Genomic DNA, 17,053 nt, shown 5'->3' with positions numbered 1-17,053 from the left:
AATTTTTGTTTTTTCAGCCCTCCTGCAACAAAAAATCAAAAGCAACCAGATCTAAACTAACCAAAAACAATAAATTTATATAATATTTCAAATTAAATGATTAAAATAATAGTAATATCAATAAATAAAAGTGAATTCATACTTTTCTTTACAAAAACGTTAAAAGTTAAAATGATAAAAATATTTATGCAATATACACTATGACGACGGAAGTTGCGACTGCTGAAACATCTTCATCATAATCTGAAGTTACTATTGAAGTTCGTTGTACTTTTTGCTCTGCTCTGCTTCTCTCGATGCCGCATCTGCTTGAAGTCGTAGCTGTAGTTCTTCATATTTCTTTTGAACCTCTGCTTCTCTCGCTGCTTCTCTCGCTGCGGCCTCTACTTCTCTCGCTGCAGCCTCTGTTTCCCTCGCTGCATTAATATACAAAATATGTATTAAAATATTTAGATTCCTTTAGTAAAAGTATCATCAATTAGTCCCTATACATTAATATACAAAATCTGTATTAAAATCAAATCAAATCAAACACATTATACTACTGTCTAAATTTGCTCCATTATCTGAGACATTTTTTCTAAAAATATTTATGGATTTGGGTGAATTAATTAAATGTGCATTATTTCATTAAATAAAATAAATAGAATGATTTAAAATAGATGAATGATTTTTAATTAAAAAAGAAGCAGCAGCAGCATGCACCACCATAATACACTAACCTGTGTAGTATGAAACGATGAACCAAGATCATATCCAAAATCCAATTACTTAACAGAGCATAAAATAAAGAAACATCTTAAGGGTATTGGAAGAATGATTTGTTGGTGAGATCAATAACTATGTTAGACTATTTCATATCTTCCTAAGTTGGCTTGGAATATTTATCTACATTCCATTTGGTGTGGAAGAAATGGTAGATCTTCTATGAAAAGTATCATCAATTAGTCCCAATATTTGAAAGGAAATCCAGCAGTTGAATCTATACATAATCAGAGCCCCAAAAGATTAAATTTTCAGAAATCATCGTGATAAAACTATTATTGACTAAAAGGTACCTTAATAATTTCAACAACCTGGTCTACTCCACTTTCACTAGCAAACAGAGGCTGCAGTCAGAAAAATGGTATTTGTTAAGTAATTTAAAGGGAAAATGCATATAAATAAGCAAATAAATTTTGCAACGAATCATGTACCTGCCCAAGCAATATTAATTCAGGTGTATTCAGTTGCACCAAATATTAATTCAGGTGCTCGATAGTACCTAGAACAGATGTAAGATTATAAGATTAGGACCACATATTATGTAAGTCAGTTGAACCAAATATAAAAACTTTATCAATATCACTACCAAATATTAATTCGAAGATTAAATGGCAGCTTTAGTTGAACCAATATAGTTGCAGGAGGAGCAGGAAGCAGTAACTGATTAAATGCAGCAGAGGGCTGTCGACAATTCCACATGTCAGAATATATACAAGAATAAAAATAATATAGAGGATAAAACTTAGTCAAATAAAAATAATATGATACGATTTAATCTAATGCTAATTTAATTATTACAAAAATTTAAAATCAACAGTTCTTATTGTAAAGGCAGTTATCTCTACTTTCATATATATGTAAAATTTTAAGAAATAAATAGTAAATAAAAATAGATGACGGTTAAGGGATTTTGAACCTGGTGGATTTTGAGAACAAGGTCAGGATGCAATTTCCTCTACCAAACCTCGTACTTCCCTTCTAAACCCTCAATTTCATTCGTATTCTCTGTGGTAATTAAGAGTAAGCAATTACGGAACAAAAAATTAAATTAAAATTCTATACTACCGGAAAAAAAGGAAGAACACTTATACCCCAAAATCAAGAATAAGCAAGGGGGTCGAATGCTCTTGCAGGAATCAGAATAGAGTAACGGCGTTGTTCCTGTCTTGTATGCGACGCAGTTCCAACACCTTCGGGTTAAAGAATCGAGCTTTACGGCAGATTGGGAGCTTCAATTTTGAAAGGAAACAGTTTGAGTTTGGGAGAAAATGGAAGTAGCATGGACGAACCGGATAAGAAATAATGGGATTTGGGAAATTGGGGGTTTGGATCACAATGGGATTGCAAGTTTCGGGATTGAGGAAAAAATTTGGGGAAGAATAACCTAGGGAAATTTAGGGAAAACAACGAAAGGAAATTGGGGAAATGAAGTTGATCGGGGAAATTTGACATGGGGGAAACTAAAGGAATTCGGGGTTAATAAAACGGCGTCGTTTAGGTTAGTTTTAATTAAATTTTGTGGCGTTTCCAAATAAGCGCCACTAAAAGCATAGGAAAAAACGGCACCGTTTGAGAAACGATTAAAGCCTATTTGTGGCATTTCCTACTAAAGTGCCACTAAAGGATAGTCCTTTTACGGCGTTTTACAAAAAACGCCACTAAAATTTTGCATCAAAACGTACCGTTTCGCAGTATCAGGCACAAACTTTGCGGCGCATTTTAAAAAAATGCCACTAATTTCTATCATTTTGCGGCGTTTGGTATAAAACGCCACTAATAACACAGATAAAAACGCAGCGTTTTGCCATTTCTGAAACAAAGTTGCGGCATTTTTTATAAACGCCACTAGAAACACAAAATAAAACGTCATCGTTTTGCATACTGTGACATATTTGTGGCGTTTTTTACTAAAACGCCACTAATGCATAAACACTAAAATAAAATCAATTCCACATGTCATTTTTTATAAACACTAAAATAAAATTATTTCTAAAAAAGGGAAATTATAAAAATACGTATATAAATTGGTTTTTCTGTAGAAATTCAAATAATTCCTTATTAAAATGAAAACTTATAAAAATTGGATTACCGATTGCATGATTTACGCCATTTTAAACTTAAACTAGATTCATCCCTATTAAATTATTATTTTTCATTTCAATTTTATATTATAAAAATATACATATATAAATACAAAACAACTTTTAAAATTACTCTCCATATATTCAAACAAGCAGTGAACTTTCAAAATCGGGGAAATCTGACATGGGGGAAACTAAAGAAAATTCTGGGTTAATAAAACGACGCCGTTTAGGTTAGTTTTAATTAAATTTTGTGGCGTTTCCAAATAAGCGCCACTAAAAGCATAGGAAAAAACGGCACCGTTTGAGAAACGATTAAAACCTATTTGTGGCGTTTTCTGCTAAAGCGCCACTAAAGCATAGTCCTTTTACGGCGTTTTACAAAAAACGCCACTAAAATTTTGCATTAAAACGTACCGTTTCGCAGTATCAGGCACAAATTTTGCGGCGCAATTTAAAAAAACGCCACTAAGAACACAGGTCAAAACGCAGCGTTTTGCCATTTCTGAAACAAAATTGCGGCGTTTTTTATAAACGCCACTACCAACATAAAATAAAACGTCATCGTTTTGCGTACTGTGACATATTTGTGGCATTTTTTACTAAAACGCCACTAATGCATAAACACTAAAATAAAATTATTTTTTATCATTTTTTATAAACCTTATACCCTTAGAGCCATAAACAATAAGTCACTAACAATTAAAAACTAAACCATAAACCCAGACCCTAAATCGTAAACCCTAAATCCAAATAACAAACATTAACCACTGAACCTAAAATACTAAACATTAAATATGCCCTAACACCCTAAACTTTAAACCATAAATATATATTATAAGTTACAATTAAAAGTAATTAAAAAGAATCTTATTGCTTGTTGAAACCCTAAAATAACTTTATTTTTTTATATTTTTATCAAAATCCCTAGCCCTTAAACCCTAATACCCTAACCGGCCCTTAAAACCATAATTAAACACTAAGACTCTAACTATAAAAACTAAACTCCAAACAACAAACTTTAAAACACTAAATCCCAAACCAAATATAATAAACCCTAAACCATAAACTTAAAATTATAGTAAACATTAAACCTTAAACTATAAAACCCTTAAACTACATACTATAGCCCTTAAACCACCAATTAAACCCTAAACCCCAAAATTTTTAATCAATATTAAGTATTGCTTCCACAAATTTTTATAAACATATATAAGCTTTTACATTAATATATATCTATGTATATACATGTACATCATGTTTATAAACATATATAAGCTTTTACATTAATATTTTTTTTTATGAAATTTTTAGGGGTTTAGGATTTTAAGAATTATGAATTTAGGGTTAAAGGGTTTTGAGAAAGCCATATGGCCGGCATCGATTTTAACAGCTTAATGATAACTTAAATGAAAACTTCTAATTTTAATTACTATAAATAAATCAATTAAAATAATAAATAGGTAAATAATTTTTTTTTGCGGCGTTTTTTAAAAAAGCGCCGCTAAAGGCCTGAGAATTAGCGGCGTTTTTGGGAAAGCGCCGCTAAAATCTCACAACGATAGCGACGATTATATAGAAACGCCGCTAAAGCCCATATTATTAGCGGCGCTTTCATAAAAACGCTGCTAAAGGCCAGAACATTAGCGGCGCTTACAGAAAAACGCCGCTAAATCACAGAACATTAGCGGCGCTTCCTTATAAACGCTGCTAATGTAGCACCCCTAACCCGTATCCGTCGCCGAATTAGGGTTACAAGGCATTACCAAACAAAAATAACCATTTTTTTAAAAACCAAACTGATCACAAACATGGAATTTAAATTATTTTCGCATGGCTATTTATATTTTACGATCCAAAACTAACCAAAAACATACTCAACCTATACATGCCATAAGATCGAGTTCAAATTTTTTAACAAAATACCAAAAGAAGTCGATAGTATGATAGACTATGCTGATGATCCCCGAGCTCGTAACGCGTCTCCAAAATCTATAAAACAAATGGACAAAAACAATCAAATTAAGCTTTTATAGCTTAGTAGGTTTATAGCATATCTAAAATACATATAAACGAACATATGTATAATCATTATATGCTTATAGTCAAGTTACATACATAATCATTAATTGCATATACAAATTCCAAATATACTTATCATTTGCATTTCATGAATGCATATCTATGATATTTCAAATACATATGTCAAAAGCTTATATTTTTACTTATCAACTACATGAATCAAATGCACATTTATACTTCTAATCCACATGTGCCGATTGCATACATGTATATTCAACAATTTTCATATCAACCAATATATGTGCCTATTCACTAAACACATAGATCCAAACATTTATAAGCTCATCGAATACATATAAATAAATATTCATATACTTATTCAATATATATAACCCAAAATCATTTATATATTTATATATATCACATGCATATAATCACTTAATTTAACATATTCACCGGCACTTAGCCTGCTAGGCTTATAGCCTGATTCAGATCACCGGCACGTGCCTGCTAGGTTTATAACCTGATTCAGATCACCGGCACTTAACCTGCTAGGTTCATAACCTGGTTCAGATCACCGGCACTTAGCCTACTAGACTTAAAGTCTGAATTAATTCACCGACACTACATATGCTAGGCATCGAGCCTGAATACCACGAATATGAAATTGGTCTTTCACAAAATTCTTTATAAGAAAATCTAGATATTCTTTATATCTCATATAAATCATTTCAATAATTGTATCTCAGCAAGAATCGAATTATTATTCCAATCTTCGTAGCAAACATACATTTGAATAACATCTCTATAGTTCATATCATTAAATTTAGCTCATAGAACTCAATACCTGCATTCGAATATTATATATATTTTCTTTTATATTATAAGCTTCAACTTATAAAACTCAAAGCAAACATTAACTAACATACATATAATTCATGTGATTAATTTCAACTTATCGAATCCAATACATACATTCGGCTAACATATATGTAATCCATTAAATTTCATCCAATTTACAAAATTCAGCATATATATATTCGGCTAAATATATATATAGAATCTATGCAATTTGTTTTAACTTATAAAACTCAAATATACATTAACTAACACATATATATATACAATTCATACATTATATTTTAACTTATATACTTACACTTATACGAAATAACTATATATGTATATTATTACCTATTCGATATTTCCATATATATAAATATACTTAACATTTAAACCTTGAAATATGTTCAGAACTTATTCAAAAATATACATGTATATTCTTCAATTCACACAGAGACATTCATTCAAAATTATTACAAGTATATACAATATATACCCTTATTCAAACTCAAAGATTATACTTAATTATACATATACATATTCGAAAATTGTTCTTGCAATTATAGCCCTCATATCATCAAATATTTCCAAATGAAGTTTCAAACATATAGCTACACTATATATAATTATATCCATCTATGCACCATTCTTAACTACATTTAATCCCCAAAGCTTAATTAGACTTATATTCATATAGCCGAATATAAGTGTACACATATAAGCCATCCATATATCAACTTAATTAATCAAAGTATATTTTTTTATACCTTAACATAAAAATACAGTAGATATTCATATACACAAATATATATATTTATATTGAATTATTAACATTAAATAGCTAGTCGACTTACCTCGGATATTAGCGGACACGATCGACTATTCAATTACTTTCGTTTTCCCCCGATCCAAATCCTTTTTCTTCGTTTCTTGATCTAAACATAATCAAATTTAACCTTTTTATTCATCAAAACATTCAATTAAGTCCAAAAATACATAAATGGGAAAATTACCATTTTGCCTCTAACATTTTGCACTTTTTGCAATTTAGTCCTTTTTGCACAAAACACAAAATACACAAAATTTGCTCACACTAAGCTAGGGCCGAATATTCCTTATCTTCATACAAATCCACACATTTCATTTATTTCACATTTTAATCCCTAAAAAAATTCATTTTCACAATTTAGCTCTAATTTCTCAAATTCACTAAAAATTCAAAAACAAAACATGTTAATCTATCACATTTCTTTCATTTTTCATCATCAACTATCACAATGTTCAAGCATTCATCAATGACACATTTCAAAATCATCAACAATTCACAAAATTAAGACATGGGTTTTGAAGTATTCAAAGCAACGATCTCAAAAACGTAAAAATTATCAAAAGTCGAAACCAAAGCATACCTTAATTTTGCCATGAAAGTGCCGAAACTTAAGAAACCATGGATGGTTTCTTCCTTTCCAATATTCGGCTAACAAAGATGAACATATTCATCTTTTTATGACTTATTTTAGTTATAATATTATAATTTACTTAATGACTAAATTAACCTTAATTAAATAAATTATAAATCACATAACTTAAGGGCAATGTTGGCATATACCACCCACTAACTAAATCTTGGTCTAATTTCATCTTTAGACCTCCCACTTAAAAAGACAACTACAAATAGGTGCTTTTAAATTTTAACCTCTAACTTTTATTTTACGCGATTAAACCCTTTTTATCAAATTGAACCTTCATACGATTAAATTTCCACACGAATCTTTCACACCTATAACTTAACATATAATAAACACTAAAAATAATATTAAAATATTTTTTTGACTCGGATTTGTAGTCCCAAAACCACTATTCCGATTAGGGTCAAAATTGAATTGTTACAGCTAAAGCCCCCGAAAAGTCAGAAAACGGCGTCGTTGCGTTTCGGTTTTTGCGGCGTTTTTTAAAAAAAGCCACTAATGATCTTTTTTGCGGCATTTACCTAAAGCGCCGTTAGTTATAGATTTTTAGCGGCGTTTTCTCTCTAAACGCCGCAAAAAGTGCCGCTAAAAGCCTATTTTGGTGTAGTGATTGGTTAATAAATTTTGGTTTTATAGTATATAATTGTACAAAAAATACTTCATACCATAGAATACTTAGCAATAAAAATTCAACTTTCCAAGGTTCAAGATGCTATTAGTGTATTTTAAAAGTTGAAGATAAAAATTATAAAAATAAAATAATAATTTATCAATAAAAAAGGAGAGGGTCTTACAATTATTGTTTTATTTGTGAAAAATCAAGAACATTTTATTCAACATGAAAATGACTTTAAAAATCTAATGACTATTTTCATTATCCAACGATTTGTCTGATGTCATGTGTTCATTATGATTTTAAAAGTTTAGACTTTTTTTTATAATTTATAATTTTTATATTATTTATAAGTTTTTTTTATAAAATTTTAAATATGTTTTATGTTTTTGATTTAATTTTATAAATTTTATTAGAATGTTTATAATATTTTATGAATTTTTATAATTTTTGTAAGTTTATACATTTTAAATATTTTATGAGTTTTATGAGAAAAATATAAGATTAAATCTAAGTTATCATGTGTTGCCATTTGTTTGATCCATCAATTAATTTTAAAGATAAAAGATTTAATTTATTTTTTAATTAACAACTAGAGTTTATTTAATAGCAAATTTAATACTAAGACTCAAATGTTTTTTTTTCTTAAAGTCCATTTGTAGCTATAAAAAAAATAACAAAATAGTGATTTAAATAAAAATTTAAAATTTTTGAAAAATTTAATCACTAAATATAATATTTTATAACATTAAAATTTTATAACTAATAAAAAATATACTAAAAAGGTAATGAATTCTCATAGCCCTAAGGACTTGTTCTTCATTGCTTAAAAAAAACACTTCTGACTCTAAAAACACTTTTGGAAGAAAAGTTGTGTAAAACAAGTTGTTTTTTGCTGAAATTTTTAGCTTTTCAGAAGTATTTTTCAAAAGCACTTCTGAAAAAGAGTAGCTAAAAATTTTAGTTTTTTCTCTCCCAAAAGTATTTTTGGCGCCTAATTACTTTTTCACCCCACCAATAACATAGTACTTTCTTTTTTTTCTTAGTGCTTAATTACAAATGTATTAAAATCATTAATTAAAAATAAAAAAATATTTTTTAAAATACTAATTACAAATATTTAATGGTTATATTTAAATATTTAAAATATAGTTTATATATTCTAATTAAATTTTATAAATAATTAATATTTATTATGTAAAAAGATTTAAAATTTATATTTCATATATTAAAATATTAACAACAAATTATAATATTTTTTTATATTCTTATTAAAATATAATTATATTAACTAATTTAAATATTATTTAAATACATATTTGTTACTTGATAATGACATATCTAAAATGGACATTTTATTTCTCAAAAGTACTTTTTGAGAACCATGTTAAACACTTAAATTTTAAATTAAACTTTTCAAAAATAATTCTTAAAAACACCTTTCTACAGCAATTTTTTAAAATATTACCAAATTAGCCCTAAAATTGATGCACTGATTCAATAAGTTTTTTTATATAGACAAATTAGAATACATCAAAATATAATCTTAAAGGAAAAAAAAAATCAAAATACTGTACTTCCAAAATTTACAAAGCAAATATAATTAATTAAATTTAAGAAGATCTAAAAAAATACAACCTAAAACGGATGGACATTCCTGCTCAGCCCATTGACGTTGGTAAAAAACCCGACCTGCCTATACGGCAAATACGACCGCCGTTTATCCCCTTGCTTTTGGGCTCTGTTTTTAACGTAAAGCTTTTCGTGAGCTGAGAGCGACGCCGTTTTAATGCTCTTTTGCGTCTTCTTCACCTTCGGTTTCTCTTCGCTTACTTTCACCTTGTCTTTCTTCTCTTCTTTCTCCTTTTTCTTCTCAGTTTTTACCGACGAAGAAGAAGAGGAGGAATGATGGCTTAAGAAGACGAATGCGTCTTTGCCGTCGCTACTACATCGAAGCTTCAAATCTCTAAACCTCCAAAGCTTCGAAAACCCTGTGGAATTGCTCTTCCGGCAACTTTCCGGCGAGGCTTCCGTTACGGTTCTTCCACTTCTCCACTCGCAGTACGGTCCCGCCGGTTCCGACGACGTCGCGTCCGGTGAATCTTCCAGGAAAAGCTTCCTCACCGGAGCCCGTTGAGCCATGTCACCCTCTCCGGACTTCGAAACGAAAGCATCGTCCGCGGCGGCGTAGAGGAGATCTTGGTTAAATAACGGAAAAATCGGACGGATTTGGCCATCTTGGAACAAGTCGTCCGCAGAAATCGGTGATCCATCGGGATTTAAACAAACAAAAGAAAACTCTTCCTCCTCCTCCTCCTCTTCCTCTTCGTCTTCCTCCTCTTCGTTCTGCTCTTCCACTTCCTCTTCGTCTTCTTTATCATCTTCCATTCCCGGCTGATTATTCAGTTTCTCTTCTTGTTCCATATTCGGCTCCTCGTCGGCTTTGAGCTGCAATTTAACTCCGAAATCGTGGCTGAACTTGCCGGTGGGGGAGAAGTCATTAAAGTTGGGAGACAAAGGCAGAGAAGAAGTCATGACTTGCATCGCATAACCAAAAACAAGAACCTCACAATAAGACCTTTCAATAAGAGATAATAAATTCAAGAAGTGGGTTTAGGGTGACGGGTTTTAAATATAGGTGGTTGGTTGTGGGGACTATCGAAACTTCCACTCTTGTTTCAAAAAAATTATATGAACGCGCAAATATCTTTCTACCCATAATGTAAATGCAAGAAAACACCAAATTACGTTTTATTTGACCTTTTTGGAATAAAAATTAAAGTATTATTGTAGGCAGGCGAAGTAGGTGTTGTTGGACAAGTAACACGTGTTAATATTAGCTGGCGTAAGGTTAGGCTTTCCACCCGTGAGGGTCTAGAAGGGTGAATTTTGGCTTTGGGGTTGACCTGCTCCTTGGGTTATCCATATTTCAACATTTCTTAATTTCCAATATTCTTTTAATTACGTCAATTCATTTCATATTGAAAGTCTAGAAGTCAATTAGGTATGGTACCTTAAATGTGCAAGTATTGTTAAACAAAGATTAGTCAATTCCCAAAACTAAAGATTTTGGTGGCGGGATGCATCATGCGTGATGCAATGGGTACTTCTCTCCAAGCCATCACACCTTTATTAACCTTAATTACCTCTGATTCTTTAAGGAGAGCTCTAGAAATCTCTTTTTAAGTTTATTTTATGTATACTAATGAGTACACCAGGATATTATTTAAAATTAATCAATAACTTTATTCATCATGTTTGTATATTGAACCAACATATTATCCACACTCAATTCAATTTTTTAGCTCTATTTTATCCTTGCTTATATTTAATCATCATTCGTAAATTGATTTTCACACCTGTCTTACACATTTGAATGGTGATAATCATTTTATTGAATATTAATGGATGAAACACATTTCCTTCTATTTAAGAGTTGAGAGGAATTATAAGTAAAAGTAGATATTATATAAAATAAAATCTTCAATTGTTTTTATTTCCATAAATTTGTCACAATTTGATTATTTTTATTTTTATTAGTTATTTTTTACCTTATTTTTTTTATATTTTCTACTAATAGTTTTTTTCATTGCAATCCGACATGTTGACAGGAGATATAAACATGATACACAAAGTGAGACTTGAACCTATATGCTTAAGAACCTAATGTCTCAGCCTTTACCAACAATGTTAAGACCTAATTGATATGCAAATAAAATGTTTAAAATGATAAGAATTTTTCTAACCAATATAAAAAGTTATGGATTCATATTTTCTAAAAATACTAGCATTTCAATATTTATTAATTCAAGTGTTGGCTTAACGGTCAGGGTGTTCATCACCCCAAGTGTAGCTTGAGTTCAAGTTGCGCTACTCACGTTAAAAAATAATTATAAAAGAAATATAATATATTAAAAATAAATGATATAAAAATTTACAACGTGGATATCATTAGGTTTGTGGTTGTTATAAATATTTCTTTTAATTTAAAATATTTTTAAATTAATAAATTTTAAAAACTTTGAAATGTAAAAATTATTATCCAAATACACTCTTTTAAAATTTTGAAAACCTTGACAAAAAAGAAATATTTTCTTTAAATCCCTTTATCAAGTATACACCTTTAATCAAGAGTAACGCTAAAAAAATATTTTAAGGGTGCTGGAATTAAATTATAAATTTGAGGTAGTCAAAGTATAACTTTATCATATATTATCATTTTTCAAGAGCATAAACATTTTTTTTTCATTTTTAAGAATTTTCAAATTTTTTAGAGAACTACAATAGCTTCTTTTTTTTTTTGTCTTGACTTTAATATATTGAACATGATATTTATACATTATTGTTACATAAATAATATATTAATTATTCTTGAATAATATTTTAAAAACACTCATTAACATATTTTATACATTTATATGCTCATAAGTTAATTTTTTTTTGTTGGGACATTTTAAGAAAAATATGAAGTTAATTATTAAAAATTTTTAAAGCTAAAACTTATAGTTATATCAATAATTACTAATATGAATTTTTTATTATTACAAGACTCAACCTACAATTAATTTGTCCAAACGTTGTTTATTTAAATATATGAGAGCTAATTTTTTAAAAAAACTTCAATTTAAGTTGTTCAATAACTATAATCGGAACTTCAACTTCTAGTGATTGTGAGATGAGGTATTTAAATTCTAATACTCTCTTTTTAATGTTGTTAGAGATATAAAAAAGTTGATTTGCTTAAAATACTTAAATATATCTTAATAATTGAATTTAAGATATTACTTGGAAAAAAATATTTGACAAAATATATGTATATAAATAAATGTTAGTAGAAACAATAGGTACCACTTCAAAGTAGAGTGGAGAAAATGGTTGCCCAGTAGCGTTTAATTTATATTGTAATTAAAATGGTAAATAAAATTTAATTTTGGGGGTTGTTTGAAAACTTGAAAATACCAATTATGGTCCAACCCATCTAGATGATGTTGTTCGGGATAACCTTTTCGTCTTTTAAAAATGGGGAGCTAATCTGATGGTGGCGGTGTAAACATGAGGAAAATAGGTTGACCAGACCCATTCGTTGTTGGGAATTCGGCTGCTTCTTTTGAAAGTCAAGGTGGGAGACGAACGGTAAACATCCTAACTCAACTACAAATTAGGTTTTCCTTCACCCTGCCATAGTTATATCCATTTATTAAGAACAAATAGACTATAGACACTTTTTGACTAGGGAAAAAAAGTAGCCGATTGTTTTTATTTATAATCGAGCTTACATTGAACAACACCTCTACAACTCCCTTCTATTCCAAAGCAACCTTCAACATTTCTTGACATCTTGGTGTGAACCACCAAATAAATTAAACTTTATGTTATTTAAAAGGCTTAATTGCAAAGTTCGCCCTCAACATTTTGGGGTTTTTTTCACTTCATCCCTTAACTTTTTTTTTTTGTTATAATTTCAATCTCATCAACAATGTTGCAAAAAGCTCCAAATGAAGCCACATCAATCATGTCATCAACTAAGGTATCATGTCATGTGGCACAAAAATGTTTACAGTTAGTTAGCCGACAATTTCCATTCATTTTGGCCTTATTTAAAAAAAAGAATTAATGTTTTGGGTGAGAATGGAAAAAGAATTAAGGGTTGAAATGATAAAACTCCAAAATATTAAGGGTGAATTTTGGAATTAAACCTGTTTAAAATTTTGGATTGAGAGATTGATAGGAAAATTGAACGAAATAGTATTAGATTTTCAAAAAGCAATGAAATGAAGGGGGCAAAGAAAAGGATTGATGTAATAATAGGAAGAACATTCCTTTTTAATTTAATCAGTTTGAATTTGACTGAGTAGCGGCTTCCAATTTCAACGACCCATTCTTCATTTATGCCAAGTTGCAACCTAGGTTTTGGCGCCCTATTTTCTTATTACAAAAGTACCTACGGGTTTTTATTCTCAAAATTTAGAGAGAATTTTAAAAGAGAGTTGTAGTCTCTAAAAATTACTTACATACAAAAAAATCCATTGATTCTTCTCGGTTTTGATATAAAACTCATTTGATTGAATCTTGGATGGATTTAGATTGTTTAAGTGTCCGCTTGATTTGTTTTTGAAATATGTTTAGACCTCCTTTTTTCAGCTGAAAGTGAACTAAAGACAACTTTCTACAGAAATAACTTTTATCTTTTAAACGTGTGTGGTGTTCTTCAGAAGTTCTTCAAGTTATTGGACTTCTTCAAAGAATTTTGCAAATATTTTTTGAGTTTTTTACGAATACGGAGAATGGCTTGAGGTAACTTTTTTTTTAGTGCCAATTACTTGAATCAAAGAGAGTTATTGTAGAACTTAACTACTTCATTTAATTGCTCAACACAGATTTAAACTCTCTTATTTATTATTTGTCTCTTATTAATTTAATTAATTAGAGATAAAATAATCATTTAATATTATCACTTAATTATTTTATTTTTAATTAGTGATAATATAAAATTTTAATATTTATATTTTAAATTAAATTAAATTAATTATAAATAATAATTATGATATGTCATCATTTTTATTACGATAATTTCAATTTAACCCACACTAATTACACTTTTTAATTGATCTGAAAAATTCTATAATATATGCACTTAAAATTTGGGAATTCACAAAGAAGAGGCCAAACGAGAAGAGCAATGAATAGTCCCCCCCCCCAAAAAAAAAAGGCCAGACAAAAATTCAAGAAAGAACAACATTCTTAAGCAAACCAAATCAAAAGGAGCATGCTGCATTCAGATTTCAATCAGCCTCCTACGTCTATCATGGCGTCGAGAGGACCCTACTATCCTGTCGAACTGGGAGACACCCTAAACAACCATTCTCTGGGCCTTGGTAAATGGAAATAAGCCACCGTAGGATTTCATCGTAAACTCCTTATTTTACTTAGGATCAACTATAATGATTAAACTATTGTCTTTATTCTATTTTGGTCACGAAATTGTTATTATTATTATTTATTTAACCATTAAATTTTTTAAAATTAAATATTTTGGTCACTTTTCCATTAGTTATTGTTAGATAAGTAGATGGAAGTTGATGTGGGTTTTTTTTATTACTCTAATAATAAATTTAGCTCTCCAATATTTACACATTTTATCAATTTGATCTTAAATATAAAATATTCAACAAATTTAACCTTCAATATTTACAAAATTTATCATTTTGGTTCAAATTCTAAAAAACTCAATAAATTTAACCTTCAAAATTTACAAAATTTGTAAAATTTCATCTTCATTTAGTTGGGTTGAGGAAATATTGGGCCCTCTTTAATCCTTGCATACTTCATGAGTATCCATATTTACAAATTTTTGTAAAATTTGAGCTAAAATAATGAATTTTGTAAATATTGAGGGCTGAATTTGTTGAATGTTTTATATTTAGGATCAAATTGATAGAATGTGTAAATATTAGAGGGCTAACTTTGTTCTTAGACTAATAAAAAAGCCCTCATCAGCTTTCCGTTACTCATCTCACAGAAACTAAAGGGAGACAGAGAGAGTGATCAAAAAAATTGAGTTCAAAAAATTTAGTGACTAAATTGAAAAAAATAATAATTTAGTGACCAAAATAAATAAAAAACAATAATTTAATAACCATTTTTATAGTTTAGTGATGCACTTGAACGACCTATCAACGAACTACACAATTCAGTTTATTAATTTTTATTATTTTTTCGTTTTGGTTTAAAGAAAATAAATTAAAATCATTAAAAATTATAATAAAATCTTGAGATATAAGATATGAACTTTACATTTTGTTAACCAAATTGAGCTAAAAAGGCATTAGCAAACCCAACGCAATTTCTGGGCAAAAAGAGCACAACAACAATAAGCCCATAATATAGAAACCAACTCCCTGTGAACACGGTTATAGCCAAGTACTAACTAGCAACACACGAGATAGCCCAAGTTTAGCAACAGCATCTGCAAAACAAATCACCTTCCCTACTACTGTAAACAAAGTGATTGTTGATTGATATGAAATTTTTGATACATTTCCTTAAAAGAAAATTTTACCATATAATAAGAACAATACAAGCAAATAAATACATGTGCAATATCGTAACTATAAGAAGCCAAGGAATTTCTTCATTTTGAGCCATAAAATATCATGCACCGGCCTTGAGGGCTCCTCCATCAACAGGCTTTGTTTTCACCATTGTGTCCATGTCCCGGCATTCTGAATTCCATGGGTTCACCATTTCCATGCATTCTAAATCCTGCAGTAATCCCATTCTCAGGTATGCTCAACTCCGGATATCCATTTCCAGGCACTCCAAATCCTGCTGGATCCCCATGTTCACTTATTCTGAACTCCCTCACATATCCATTTCCAGGCATTCCAATTCCAATTCCTGCAGGATCCCCGTGTTCACTTAGAGGCATTTTGATATCCAACCCTTTGCTCGGTTCACCATGGTCACCTGGTTTGGCAGTGGCACTTGCATTAATCCTCCCATCGGACCCGAACTCGATGTCGCCTTTTTCAGGTCGACGTAAATCACGGCTCTGTTTACGCTTGGGGGAAGGTTTCCTTTGATTCATGCGCCGACCACAGAACCTTCCAAGAAAGCAAGATATGGCCGATGCAAGAATGATCACTGCCACTACTATGAAAACTGTCGTGAAAGATCCACCTGAGTGAGACGAATGAGACGGGGGCGCTTGCATTGACACACTAGTCGGGTAAACAACAACGGGCTGTTGTTGTGTTTGAGTCGACATTCTTTTGACTTCTCTGTTTTATGATCACCAGGCAGCAGATGTTGACAAAGGAAGGCTTTTGGAGAAAATCAATGGAAACCAAGAACAATATATCTGTGTATGACAAGAGTTTATGTAATAAAATCTGTATTGGTTTTCAAAAACAGGTATACTGTGTGGTTAGTTTCAATTCAATATAAAAAGGAAGAAGTTTCTTTATTAAATAGACAACTAGAGGTATATATTCTCGTTGTTCTTTTAATAACATAATAATGCAGAATTGAGAAGAGGAAGTTGCATTTGCTTTGTTAAAGGGAGAATGTAAGCTTTTGGCTGCCCTAAAAAAAGGCTATCATATTTTCACCCAGATGGTGCTACGTTTGTTTACTCTTCAATCATTAAAATATATGCATATGGTCAAATTCTACCTTGAATCAACTTTTTTTTTCCCATTTTCATCTTTGTTAGTGTATATATTTTTTCAAAATTTAAAATTTTACTTTTGAATCAAACA

General features: G+C 30.0%; 2 protein-coding genes across 2 annotated transcripts; both read right to left on the bottom strand.

Moving 5' to 3' along the window:
• Positions 1-9,286: 9,286 nt before the first annotated feature.
• On the bottom strand, positions 9,287-10,512 carry LOC107887693 (histone H3.v1). The gene has a single exon (XM_016811929.2). It carries the CDS (start codon positions 10,335-10,337, stop codon positions 9,432-9,434), a length of 906 nt encoding a protein of 301 aa, XP_016667418.2. The 5' UTR covers positions 10,338-10,512; the 3' UTR covers positions 9,287-9,431.
• A 5,182-nt stretch (positions 10,513-15,694) lies between these two features.
• On the bottom strand, positions 15,695-16,729 carry LOC107908260 (uncharacterized). The gene has a single exon (XM_016835489.2). The coding sequence runs from the start codon at positions 16,558-16,560 to the stop codon at positions 15,973-15,975; it is 588 nt and encodes a 195-aa protein (XP_016690978.1). The 5' UTR covers positions 16,561-16,729; the 3' UTR covers positions 15,695-15,972.
• Between the last annotated feature and the right edge of the window lie 324 nt (positions 16,730-17,053).

This window comes from Gossypium hirsutum, chromosome D02, assembly GCF_007990345.1.
Source record: "Gossypium hirsutum isolate 1008001.06 chromosome D02, Gossypium_hirsutum_v2.1, whole genome shotgun sequence".
NCBI lineage: Eukaryota > Viridiplantae > Streptophyta > Magnoliopsida > Malvales > Malvaceae > Gossypium > Gossypium hirsutum.
This window is presented reverse-complemented; position numbering and strand designations above follow the sequence as displayed.